The 13182-nt window shown below is 36.4% G+C and overlaps 2 protein-coding genes across 2 annotated transcripts; both read left to right on the top strand.

Annotated features, from left to right (window-relative positions):
* The first annotated feature begins 9581 nt into the window (after positions 1-9581).
* On the top strand, positions 9582-10148 carry LOC149138055 (putative 2' cyclic ADP-D-ribose synthase BdTIR). Its single transcript, XM_089450225.1, has one exon. The coding sequence runs from the start codon at positions 9582-9584 to the stop codon at positions 10146-10148; it is 567 nt and encodes a 188-aa protein (XP_089306351.1).
* A 24-nt stretch (positions 10149-10172) lies between these two features.
* LOC149138054 (disease resistance protein RPV1-like) lies at positions 10173-13037 on the top strand. Its single transcript, XM_089450224.1, has 3 exons — positions 10173-10189; positions 10277-11273; positions 12873-13037. Exons 1-3 carry the CDS (start codon positions 10173-10175, stop codon positions 13035-13037), a joined length of 1179 nt encoding a protein of 392 aa, XP_089306350.1.
* The last annotated feature ends 145 nt before the right edge of the window (positions 13038-13182 follow it).

Raw genomic sequence — 13182 nt, 5'->3', positions numbered from 1 at the left:
AGATAAAGGTTTCAGTGGATTTAGAGAAAAATGAAGATGCTTCAAGGTCTTGTCAATAATAGATATACATTGTTATCATTTGTGGTGAATAAGGGCACACGTGATTTTAGTGTGTGTCTGGGAGAATGTACATGAAATTTTAGCACAACAATCAAGTAGGGCACAATGAGGGGTAAGAGAATTTAAAAAACTATATTTCTATAAGAAATTGTTTTTATGCACACAAAGAAGGATATCCTATGTCTTTTATGTTTTCAATTCTTTTCGTCAAATCCTCACAGCTTTATAACCTCTTTTCTACTTATGAAGCATACTTTGCAATATATTTCATGATTACATGTTGATAAAAACTCAATGAAAAATGACATTAGATTTCCAGAGTTGAAGAATATTAACATTGTAATCATTTAACATATCATCATGTTCTAGTGGCTACAACCACCCTCCAAAATTTTTCCTTAGCTTCATTTTGGATCCTCCCTTCCAACTTTCACAACAGCTTGCCTTGCTCCATCAAGTTCACAAGATTCAGTGTTTTTCTTGCACAAAGGCAGTTTGTTGATCACAGCTCGATGCATTCCCCTCACAAGTTGATCACTCGGACTTGGTCCAGCTGCAGGCTAAGCAGCTCCCCCAAGAAATTACGCAATTCTGGAGGGAAACAAGCCTTCCTTCCAGAAATTGTGTAATCCTGACTGGCAACCTGATGGGCTCCAGAATTGCACAATTCTGGAAGTCAACACCCACAGTGAAAATTGCGCAATTTTCCCCAGCAGGGCTACTCAGCCCAGAATTTGCACAAATCTGGGAAGCAGTTAGATGCTCTGCCCAGAAATTGCGTAAATCTCTTGGGAAACCAACCTAGCTCCCACCTAGAAATGCTCATTTTCTCCCAGCAGTCGAGCAGTCTCTTGCATGTGCAGCTGAGTTGACCGGTTCCCTTCGGTACTGAGCAAAACTGACTTGCATGCATGGGCTTCTTCCCCCAAGGAAACATGCAAAGGAATCCCTTGTTTTAGGGATCTATTGTTAGCAGTTGGAGGTAACATGCAAGAATTTTTTTAGAATCCTCCCACCAAGTGTTGCTTTCCCTAGATTTGTGATATGCACGTCATAATCTTGATGTTATCAAAACTCATCAACCAGACGTCGCAAAGCTCATTCCTCACATCAAGCTTGAAGCTCTGACATCCCACATCACATATAGGAGTTGTCGACACATTCAGCTGTAGAAATTCTCACTGTAGATTAACAGATTATGCAATATACTAAAGCAAAATACAAGATGTACTTCTACAACAAACTTGCAGAAGCTTAATCGAATTGAGCAAGATCAAATAGAACACATATAACTGAGAATGAGAAAGAAATCACACATGAACACAGAAGAATACTCTGGGGAAAGCCTCAGCTAAAAAACCCAATCTCTGTATTATCATATAAGTGGAAATATGTTTAGATTACACAAAGCATCAGCTCACAAGCTATCCTGCTCTTAGCACAATCCAACAATACATCTCACAGACTGAATAGACACAAGATATTCCTTCCCTCAGTCCTCCAAGCCCCCTATTTCCTTGTGCAGTTTTCCTTGGGGTCCAATGCTACCACTTGTGTGAATTGGCCTCATCACACAACCATCAAACCCAAAAGTAACTACGCAATCTCCAAGGAATGAATTCCTTCTGCATGCAAGAGATATCCTCCATGGAATATTCCTGCAACTGATAGTACACTGTCCCATCATCTAATCTCAACTGGGTCTCTGTCTGAACTGACATGCATGAGTTATTTTTGATAGAATATTCAATTATTTGAAGTGCAGCAGTTACATGCATGCATGCATTAGCTAACTGAACTCACAATTAGTTCAACAAATTATTTGAACTAATCTAACTAGACTTAACTCAATTATCTGAGCTAACTAATTACAACTCAAAGTACAACTCATCCTAATCTCGTTTAATCAAGGGATAACTTCCTCAATCAATGGAGAAACTGTTGCATGTCTTCACATAGACTTCATGTTTGATTTTCTACAACTAATTAACTCAAGATTAATTAATTAATTATTTTACAAACAACTGTTAATATTAAATTCGAAATTTAATTCACAATTTTAGTTTAGGGACTAACTAAAATTGGAATGTATCCCGAAATGCTATTTATAGCAGTGCTAACTTTAGCACTTCTATTTTTAGCATTTCTTGTTGTTATTTTCAACATCAACTCAGCTGATTTGGGGTAAATTCACTTTCAATGACTTGTGTTGCATTTCTAACACTTTTTGTGTTTCGATTCATATGAATGATGTTTGCTTGATTTTAGTGAGTGCTTGCTGTCGTTTTGATACATACTAGCTTATACTAGCACCATTTCAGTGTTCGTCAACATCTCACTGTTGTCGCATGCATGAAACTATTTTTCACGAACAGTTGCCGATTCAGCGACTCGCCTCACCCACATGCATGTTGTTTCATTTTCTGAATGTGGGTTCACCATTAGTCGTAATATCGCTATCACATCATTGCATGGCCAAAATTCCAAAAACACAGGATAACACAGAAAATCCCAATTCCTGGACTTCAAAAATTATGTAACCAGGCTTATAATCCCCATCGGGTCTGGCCCTTATTGCTTATTGCAATTGCAATCGCATTATCGCTGCTATAGGGGATCACTGATTTAATCTGGACCATTGATTTGATGCCCGATCGGACGATCCAGATCGCATCGCATATTGCTATCACATCGGCCCTTTGTGTTGGGGATCGCTAATCTCCCGACCGCCGATTTTATCCTGGCCGTTGATCTCATTTCCAATCCGACGACTGAGATCGCACACCGCAGATCAGAAATCGCATGTTGCAAAATCACATTTGTAACGACCCAGGGGTTCTCCCTTTGGTTATTTCGATTGCCGATTTTCCAACCACCCCGATCGCCGATATCGCAATCGCTAATCGCATGGCACAGGGGTGTGGGTTCCCAATATCACATGCGGGCCTATCTTTGATCCGATATATCGAAGAACGCTGATCGGGGATCCCTTCCGCCCGGCCTTAAGTCCTTCCCTTTAGCCTTTTGCGATGCGATTTCCCTTTTAAGGCCTTTATGCCATTTTTCATACGATTTTGCCTCTTTTTCAAAGGAACAAGACAAGCTTCTTTTTGCAATAACTTCATCATCCGAAGTCCGTTTTAGCCCATTCAAGTTGCAGTAGATTCAAAATTAAAAGATCTACGCACTGGGACTATTTCTAGGAGCATCCTTAGAATTTCATTTTCCTCTATGAGGAACACTTAGACTTAGAAGTCTATCTAAAATCCATTTTGGATCATTTGGACTGAGTACTATTGGTACAACACATGGACTAAGGCTCTCTCTGATTAATCCCTTATCCATCAGTTCTTGCACTTGTCTCCCAACTTCTACATTTTCTTGAGAAGTTAACTACTTTATTTGGAAAACTTGCTCTAGGTATTAGATCAATGTGATGACTAATGCTCCTGATTGGTGGTAATGAATTTGGCAACTCATCTACAATAATATCAACAAAATCATTCAACATAGTTTTGATTTCTTCAGATAAATCATCTAAGTTTGTGGAAGTCAAAATTACCTTAGGTCTCCCTATTACAGCAAAATGTATCTTTTCATCCTTCTTGACTTCTTGTAGTAGTTCTTTCCCACTTATTAGCATAACACAGTTTCCAGGTGCTTCTTTGCCTACTTCACCCTTCAATGGTAGCAGCGTGTGTTTATTTCCATCCTTCTCTAGAGTGTAAGTGATTCTTCGCCCATCATGCATAGATTTCCAATCAAATTTCCAAGGTCTTCGTAGCAATATATGACATACATCCATCGAAATTACATCACATAATATCACATCCTTATAAGTACCAATTTGGATCTCTACCTTGCATTGTTCTGTCACAATAAGCCGATGTCCTTTTTGCAGCCACGATACTTTGTAAGGAGTATGGTGTACTGTTTTTACTAATCCTAATCTGTCCACCATTTTTGTAGAAATAAGGTTATCAGTGCTTCCACTATCAATTATCACTTTACAACATTTTCCTTTGGACTTGCATGTAGTCCTGAATAGATTCTTTCTCTGAGCTGGCTCTCCTGTCTCTTTTTCTACTTTAAGCAATACCCTTTTCAATAACAAGGATTCTCCTACTTCGGGTGGTTCTTCTTTACTTGCAATTTGAGGATTTTCTTCCTTTGCCTCAGCCACATTCACATTCTGTTGATTTGCTGCTTTATTATGAGGACAATCCCATGATCCATGTCCCACCGAATTTCTCTTCCTCGACCTCTTCCTATGGGTGCAAATCTCCCTCTACCAAAGTATCCTCTCTGTGGCGGTCTACTACTCAAACCTCCTGCTTCACCCTGAGAGTGTTGGAATCTTGATCTGGTAATTCCTCTACCTCTTGTTGGACTTTTTCCTCTATTCCTTTGATTTTTCTTCCTTAACATCTTCTCCTTTGCCTTCAAAGCTACTTGATAGGCATCTTCAATTGTCTTCAGACTCAACAAACTGATTTCATCCTGTATGTCATATCTCAAGCCATTGATGTATCTGGCTACCTTTTCTACGTCATCCTCTACATGTCCTGCTCTAATGCTCAACTTATAAAACTCTTCCGTGTATTCTTTGACAATCATTCCTTTTTGCCTCAAATTTTGTAACTGTCTGAAAAGATTTAATTGATAATCTTTTGGCATGAATTTACATTTCGATTTACTCACCATTTTATCTCACTGCTTGATCTTGGGCTTCCCCTTTCTCTCTCTGGATGTTTGTAGTTCATCCCACCAGATAGCTGCATGGCTCTTCAATCTAGTAACTGCAAATTTCACCTTCTTTTAATCATCAACCTCCTCATAGTCGAAATACTTGTCTAATGAACTGATCCAGTCCATCAACTCTTCTACGTTGAGGTTCCCATTATACAAAGGTATTTCCATATTTGGTCTTCCACTTTCTTTGGCCAACATTTTGAGAACTTTGACAGCTTCACTTTCATCCTCTTCTTCTTCCTCAGAAGATTCCGCTACAGCACTGACATCTCCTTCATCAGGTGCTCTCCTTTGAGCAGTTTCCATTGTGTCCATCCTTGTAAGAAGGTGTCGAATCTCTTCTAGAAAAACTGCATTAGCTACAGGTCTTCCCCAACCTATGCCAACTCTTCTTCTAGGTGGCATGTTTGCTGTAGCAGAACTTAATCCTGGTTCTCTGATACCAAATGATGTGGACAACTGAATCCAGAATAGTTTTGACTATAAAACTAATGAATTGCAAGTTAATCAGATTATACACGTATTTCGCACTGAAGGTCCCACTTACCTGACCAATCTCCGCTGGTCCCACTTTGACTTTTCTACTCCCCGAGTGCTTCAGTCTTCACCATTTATCTCATTTACCCAAATCCAACGGATTTCATGCAATATCGCACGATAACTAGCACAATCGATAGCAGGTCGAGAGCACGCGAGATACGTGGTTTCTCCGTGCTACGTGTCACCTCCTTAGGTTAATCGTGTGTTTTAGAAAAATACCATTTTCCATTTTCATACCCCGCGATATACCATTTACTATTTTGGAATACTGCCCATGGTTCCTCATGGAACTTTGATGGAAACACTTTTATAATGAAAAGGGGTTTAGCACTTATTCTACGGACTTGAAATAAAACCCTTGATGTTATTTAACTGATATTTTTAATAAAACGCATAAATGGAAGAATAATACCCGGTTAGGGTCTAGAACACGGATACACAGATTACAAAGGAATTTATGTACTAGGAACAACACGTACACACCACACTTAGATCAATTATTCAAGTAAATAGGAATTACAGAGTCTTTGCCCTCTCGGCTCAATTACATCAATTTGTCTGACCTCTATTTTTTTCACTCTCAAACCCTTTTTTTTTTCACTCCTTCTCGCTCCCTCTCTCCTTTTTTTTTATCATTACATTTTTCCTCTTTAATGGATCAATTCCTATTCTAACTGCATTTACAACTCAGTCTCTATTTTTATTTGTTCAGCAATTAAATCCCTACTCTCAAGCTTTGATACACACCTATCCTAGCAACTTATCGCCTATTATAAAAATAATACAATGTTCTAATTATTACAATAATTGAAGTAAAAATAAATTTGAGAGATTCAACCCCCTCTAATAAAAATTGATTTGACCACTAATGTCAATGAAATTCATTTCATGTTAGCCACAACATGTGAACATACAATCACATTGCTGCCTAAGTCGGGATGCTTCTGCATTAGGTAGGGATCATCATTTAGGATTCAAGGAACCATTATGTTATGATAATGGATGTCACAAATATTTAACATTGTTATATGTTTAACAAAGAATATCTTCTCAACATGCACATTGGAAGGAAGGATACTCTTGCTCCTTCTAGACCTTGACACCTTAATTTCTCTATTTTAACTCGTACACAAATATTGAGCTTCAATCAAACTAATTTTTATAGGTTTTGTAACACCTATGTGACAATCCTTTTTGCTAATCTCTCTTGTAAATATTTCCATGGATTGTCATTTATATAAATGATATATGGAAATGTAACGATTTTCTTTGGTTGAATCACATCCTTAGTTTTTGTGGGTTACCCTATGCTATTAAAATTTGAAGGTGGTTTACAATTTGCATAATTTCAAGTGGTTTCTTATTTGCAATGAATCAATAATCACACCAAGAGATTTTTCTTTAGTTTTTGTTGCATTTCAACTTTTAACTACGTGGTATTACTTTCACTACTTATTTTGTCTTAGTTTTTTTATTTCATTCTCCATTTTTTTCTTGTCTTGAATAATATTTCCTATTGCATACAATATGGAGTAGGTAATTTATGAGAAGTGATACAACGAATTACATGTATTTGCATGAATTTGTTGAATTGGATAATCTTCTTGTTCACTCAATTTTTATCGTATTTTCTTCATCCTATCTCTAGCTTTTTCTCACCCTTCCTCTGTGTTTGGCACTTTCTCTCCTTTTCGAGATCGAATTCTCCAATTTCCAATATTTTTTTGTCAATTTTTGTCTAATTTCCATGTTGTGTTATTTTCCCATGAATGAATGTTCTCTATTATTTTTCTATGAATGAAAATTCAACTCTTAATCCCTTGATCAAGCTATTTAAAATTTTACTTGAAGCACTCGATTGAGCTTCTTAAATGCCCATTCAAGCTATTGAGGCCTAAAAAATAGAAGTTTAGCTCCCCTTTTCTAGATTTCTCTACAACACCATTTTGTAACCTGGAAGACTTAAGGCATTATTTGCTATTAGGTGGCAGAATTGATCATGTTGGATTCATGAAGGAATCCTTTATCTAATGGCATATGAGTTTGATATTTTCCAATTCATATGATATTTTTCACCTAATTTCTTTTAAATGTTATGCTTGGAATTTATTTTGACACTTTCAAAAGGGCTAAATGAAAAATCAATGACATAAAATATACAAAACGAAAAATTTCAAAAAATATCTCCGTCTTCATTTACGAGTCCTCTTCAAAAAGATACTCTTGGTTTTTTAATTTGTTTATGGTTTTTTAATTTATTTATATAGTATAAAAAATCGCGCCGTGAATGCATTTGTCTCAAAAATGTAATATATATATATATATATATATATATATATATATATATATATATATATATATATATTAAACATTATACATTTTTAGACTAAGTTATTGCACGTGAACACACACATCCGTTTTAAGATGTGTGAAAATTTGCAAGGACAAGCATTTCATTTAATGGAAAATTGACAGATTATATGACACTAATTTTTTTTGCAAAAATATCATTAGGACAACAACATAATTTTCTACAAATTGTCTTTTTTCTCTGAATCAGAATTCGCAATACTTATATGAATTTTGAGGGCTTTAATTTTATAAAAGAGTAAAATTTTATTGCCACATTTGGCCCAAGAACGTTATCCATCATCATGCATTCACCAATAAATATATAAAAGCTTAATAAATTTGATTAATAATTGTAAATAAGAATAAAAAATATTTTTAAATATAGAAATGTGAAATATATACAAAATATAAGTAGTAGTATAAATTAAGATCCATTTAACCATATAAATTAAAACAAGTGCTACATGGAAACTTAGTTCATCTAAACTAATAATAATTGTTAACAGGCAAATCCATTGATATCATAAAGCCTAATACACGAATCCATTGCTATAGTAAAGCCTTTACTGATAAATTGATATATGAAGTGGAGAAATTAATTGCGAACTTGCATACATTTTGGTGGTTAGTAACCACTAATAAGTCTACACATTTACATTTTTGCTAATGAAGAACACATAAATAACAGTGGGCAATAAGTCATGGTGAGTTTATTTATTTATATTTTATTCTTATACATTTTTAGGCAAAGACTTGCATAAATTATGATGGACAATAACTAATGGTAAATATGTTATTTACCTAAATATGAGTTATTTTCAAGGATTTATATTTTGGGTAGTTTTGCCGCTGCAAAAAATATCATGGCATGAATATTCCAAATATATCTAGAAATTATGTCAAAACATGTGAGATAGTTATCACATGGCATTGTATGCAAAGGGTACATTGAGATCTTTAAGATAAATTGGCTAGTTAAATGTTAAAAAATAGTTTTTTAATAACATTGAAAAATAAATATTTTTTTTTTCAAAGTTAAACATTATAATTTACATTAGTGAATGCTAAACTAATAATGGTCAAAAGACAAATTGATTGCTACCATCCTCCCTTGCAAGGACTAATAATGACATATTCATGAGAAATATATTTCAAAACTTCGTATTTAAATGAAACTATTATTTATATTTCATAAAGCTTGGATTATATGGCCAAAACCATTACATGAAGAAGAAAAAAATATAATTCTGACAGCTTCAATATTCAAGTAGAGCCATAAGAAGGTCTTGTTGTCTCTACATTAAGATGTAAAAATTATATAAATATAAATAATATTATTAAAAATGAGTATATAACCATCTTACGAAATAGTAATTTACAAAGTAAACACTTTAAATTGTTAATTATAAATACATTGAAAAATTAAAGTATCATAGATCTATCTTAATTATGGATTTAGCAAACCTCTAAAAAAATCAAATCTATCCAATTCTTTTCTCCTTTCTTTTCACATTTCAAAAATTTGATTCTTTCTCAACATTTTTTCAATTTTTATTATACATTTTGAAAAATTTGATTCCTTGCGGAAATGTAAAGATAAAATAAATCTATATTATAATTCGCTAAACGAAATTGTCGGCACTTCCAGCTCTCCAACAATTTGATTCCTTCCGTAAGTGTAATGATAAAATAAATCTATATTATAATTCGCTAAACAAAATTGTTGGCACTTCTAGCTCTCCACCAATGGCTTTCTATGCCATTTTCACATGTTATGTGTAGGTTGTGGGTGTTGATAATGCTTCAAATATTAAAATTACCGTACAGCTCCATTAAGCTCATTTGCTGGTAGATACTTTGCATTGTTCTGAGACAGTATGGCATCCTCTTCCACCTTTGCGTCCACCTCGAATGCCAAAATCAACTACAATGTTTATGACATTTTTATTAACTACCATGGGTCTGATTACAAGAAAACATTGGCCACCTATCTGTACGATCGCTTTCGCAAACATGGATTGCGGGTATTCCTCGACCAGTGGGAATTGAAAGAGGGAGATCTCTTCCCTTCCCAAATTGAAGGTGTTATTAGGACAACGTCTATTCATATAGCTATTTTCTCTCCCAGATATGCGGAATCCATTTGGTGTTTGAAGGAGCTGGTGTTGATGTTGGAGTCGAGGAAAACTATCATTCCCGTCTTCTACGGTGTCCAGCCATCCGAACTTCAGTGGAAACAGCAAGAAACTGGAGTCTATGATAAAGTCTTGAGCATGTTCCCATGCCTTTGCTGCATGCTCTGCTGTACTAGGGATGAAAATGGGGTGTATGCTCGTTCCCTAAGCAAGCTCGAAGACAAGAAGACAATCGATTCTCAAACTGGTCAAAAGAAGCCTCGATACGACTCCAACATTATTGGAAAGTGGAGGGAGGCTCTTTCTTAGGTTGCAAACATAAGCGGGTTCGACATGGAAACTTATAATGGGTAAGAACTATAACCCTTGTTGGCTTAGCTTTTGTTTGTTAAATTGATACATTTATGACTGGTAATTGTAATCCGAATATTATTCAGTGACAAGCAGCGGCTCTTCGAACATGTTTTAGAAGGAGTACTGAAAAACGTTTCGAGAAAACTCCATGTATCCAAATATCCAATAGCTTTGGATCAGAAAGTAGAATATTTTGAAAGGAAAATGTATTTGAAACAGCAAAGTAGGCAGACTAGAGTCATAGGAATTGTGGGACGAGGCGGGGTTGGAAAAACGACCCTTGCAAAAGACATCTTTAACCGTCGGGTATCCAACTACAATCGATCTTGTTTTTGGTCTGATGTCAGAGACCAACCTTTAAATTCTTTGCAGACCATGCTTCTTAAGGACTTGGCTCAGTGGAATGTACAAATAAACAGCTCCGATGAAGGTATAGAGATGCTCAGAAAGTATCTCTCATCTTGCAAAGCTCTCATCATTTTAGATGATGTGGATCATATCCAGCAAATGGATGCCTTACTTTTGCCAGCGAAGGATGTCCTCCAACCGGATAGCTTGATTTTAGTTACATCTCACAATAAGGATGTTCTTAAACACGCGGGAATTGTAGAGTTTGAAGTCATAGTTGAAGAGTTTTTGAATGCCTGTGATGGGTTGTCGTTATCTCTTATGGTGCTTGGTGCGCATCTGCATGGACAAAATGATTTGATGTATTGGGAAGCCCAGTTGCGCAAAATCTCCAAAGTAGTTCCCATGGATATCCAAAAAAGGCTTCAGATTAGTTATGACGACCTTGATGAAGAGGAGAAGCAGATATTCCTAGACATGGCTTGTTTCTTTATAAGAGAAGACAGGGATACAACCATAAGAATCTGGGATGGATCTGGGTGGGAAGGAGAGCTTGGTTTTCTGAACTTACAAAACAAGTGCCTTCTGGAGGTAGACAAGTATAATCGAATAACAATGCACGATCATCTTCGAGATCTGGGCAGAGATCTTGCCGGGAAAGGACCTCCACATAGTCAGCTTCGTCTTTGGTGCCCAACTTACAACCTTCGTAATCTGTCCGAGCGATCACATGTACGTATTTTGAGTTTTTAGATCATCTCTTGAAATGGTGCTGTGAAGTTTTGAATTCTGAAACTAATTTGAAAAAATGTGATTGTGTTATGATGATTAAGTTTTGAATTGTTAAAATTATTTGCATAAATACTAATCGTGTTTTAGGTAAGAGGAATTAACATGGTTGTCGAATGGCCTCCGTGATTGTTTGAAAAGCTTGCGGAACATATGAGCAGTGTGCTGCTGGTTAGGGCTGAAGGTCATTCTGTGCAAAGCATATTCAGCGTTGCACAAACGCCCCAACTAATATGGCTACATTGGGATAAATGTTCGTACCCCTCCTTGTTGAAGATAATGGAGAATATCCTAGAATAGGTAGATTTGCTTCACGTAGCCTCAGGATAGGAATTAGTTTCTATTTCTTAGGATGTTGTTCTAACTTCCCTAAAACCATGTATTCTATTTAATGTGTAATGTTAATGAACAATGTAGAGCGTTCTGCAGAGCCAGACTCTCCTGGTTCAGACTCTTTTTCCTAGAGCTGACCAATGGGTTTCATTTTCATTAATAGAAACATTGCCATTTTTATCATGGTATCAGAGCGTCAGGGCTAAGGAACCTGTACGCTGGCTGGTGGGTGGTTCTTTGTACCGAAATCGTCGCAGGTTTTTGAGTGTATAGCCGCGATGATCACTATTGCACTTCCGAAATTTTTTATTTTCCAATCATCGCACTTTACAGGTGTACAGTAGCGACGGTCTCTGAAAATCGCTGAAAAACTGTGACATTCTCTGAAATTGGGCTTATTTCAGCGACTAGTCTTGGAAAATTGGTGTATTTCAGCGATGGTCTTGCATATTTGGAAAATATTAGCGAAGATCGTGTAAATCAAAGAAATTGCAAAGGGAGCCAAGAACAAGGTTGTAGCTGCCAGAGAAACTGAGTGAGGAAGCCAAGAACAAGGCTCTAGCTGACAACAGGAGCTTGTTTGGAGGCTGAGAAGGAAGCCACGAAGATCTGCACGTGTGTTGCGAGATCAAACAACAATGATCTGTATCTATCACATATCTAGGGTAAATTTAACATCGTTTACCTGTGAATTTTTTTTTTCTTCTCTAAATTGCCAAGATGAATAACAACATATTTGAAGCATGCTTGAATGAGCATAACAAGCTCGATGGTTCCAATTATGCAAATTGGAAGTTTAAGATGCAAACTCTACCAGAAGCGCAGAGTGCTTGGCAGATTGTGAATGGGGATGAGCCGAAGCCCGCGGCTAGATCTGCAACAGTCTCAGATTGGGAGAAATTAGAAAGCAAAGCAAGGACAATGTTAAATATGTCAGTGAAAGACTGTATTATACCGCACATCAGAGAAGGTAAGTCAGCTAACAAGATCTGGGGAATTTTGAAGGAATTGTACGAGATTAGAAATTCAAATTGTCTTTTGTTTCTCAAGAGTAAGATTGTGTCCATGAAGATGGAGGAGAATGAAATGATTGCTTCATTCATAGCAAGGATCAAGGATCTGAAAACCAAATTATCAGATATTGGTCATACAATGGATGATACAGATCTTGTGACCATTATAATGAATGGTGTCACTGATGATTATCAGATGTTCATCACTGGGATCAATGCCAGAGAGAAGATCTCGCATTTTGAAGAGCTAACAGGTATACTGATGCAGGAAGAAGAGAGGAGATCAACTCCGAAGCCCCAGAGTGCCGATCTTGCATTAGTGGCGAGGAAAAACTTCTACAAAGGGCAAGGAGGTCCATAGCAGCAAAACGGAGCAAATTTGACTCAAGGTATGCATTCGAATAAAAGCTACTCTAAAACAAAATGTTTTTATTGCGGAAAATTGGGTCATATTGCCAAGGAATGTAGGAAAAAGAAGTATCATGAAGAACAACAGAAGTCAAAGA

The sequence above is a fragment of the Pinus tabuliformis genome, chromosome X, assembly GCF_031772625.1.
Source record: "Pinus tabuliformis cultivar Carrire ecotype Pingquan chromosome X, CPIR1, whole genome shotgun sequence".
Taxonomy (NCBI): Eukaryota; Viridiplantae; Streptophyta; class Pinopsida; order Pinales; family Pinaceae; genus Pinus; species Pinus tabuliformis.
This window is presented reverse-complemented; position numbering and strand designations above follow the sequence as displayed.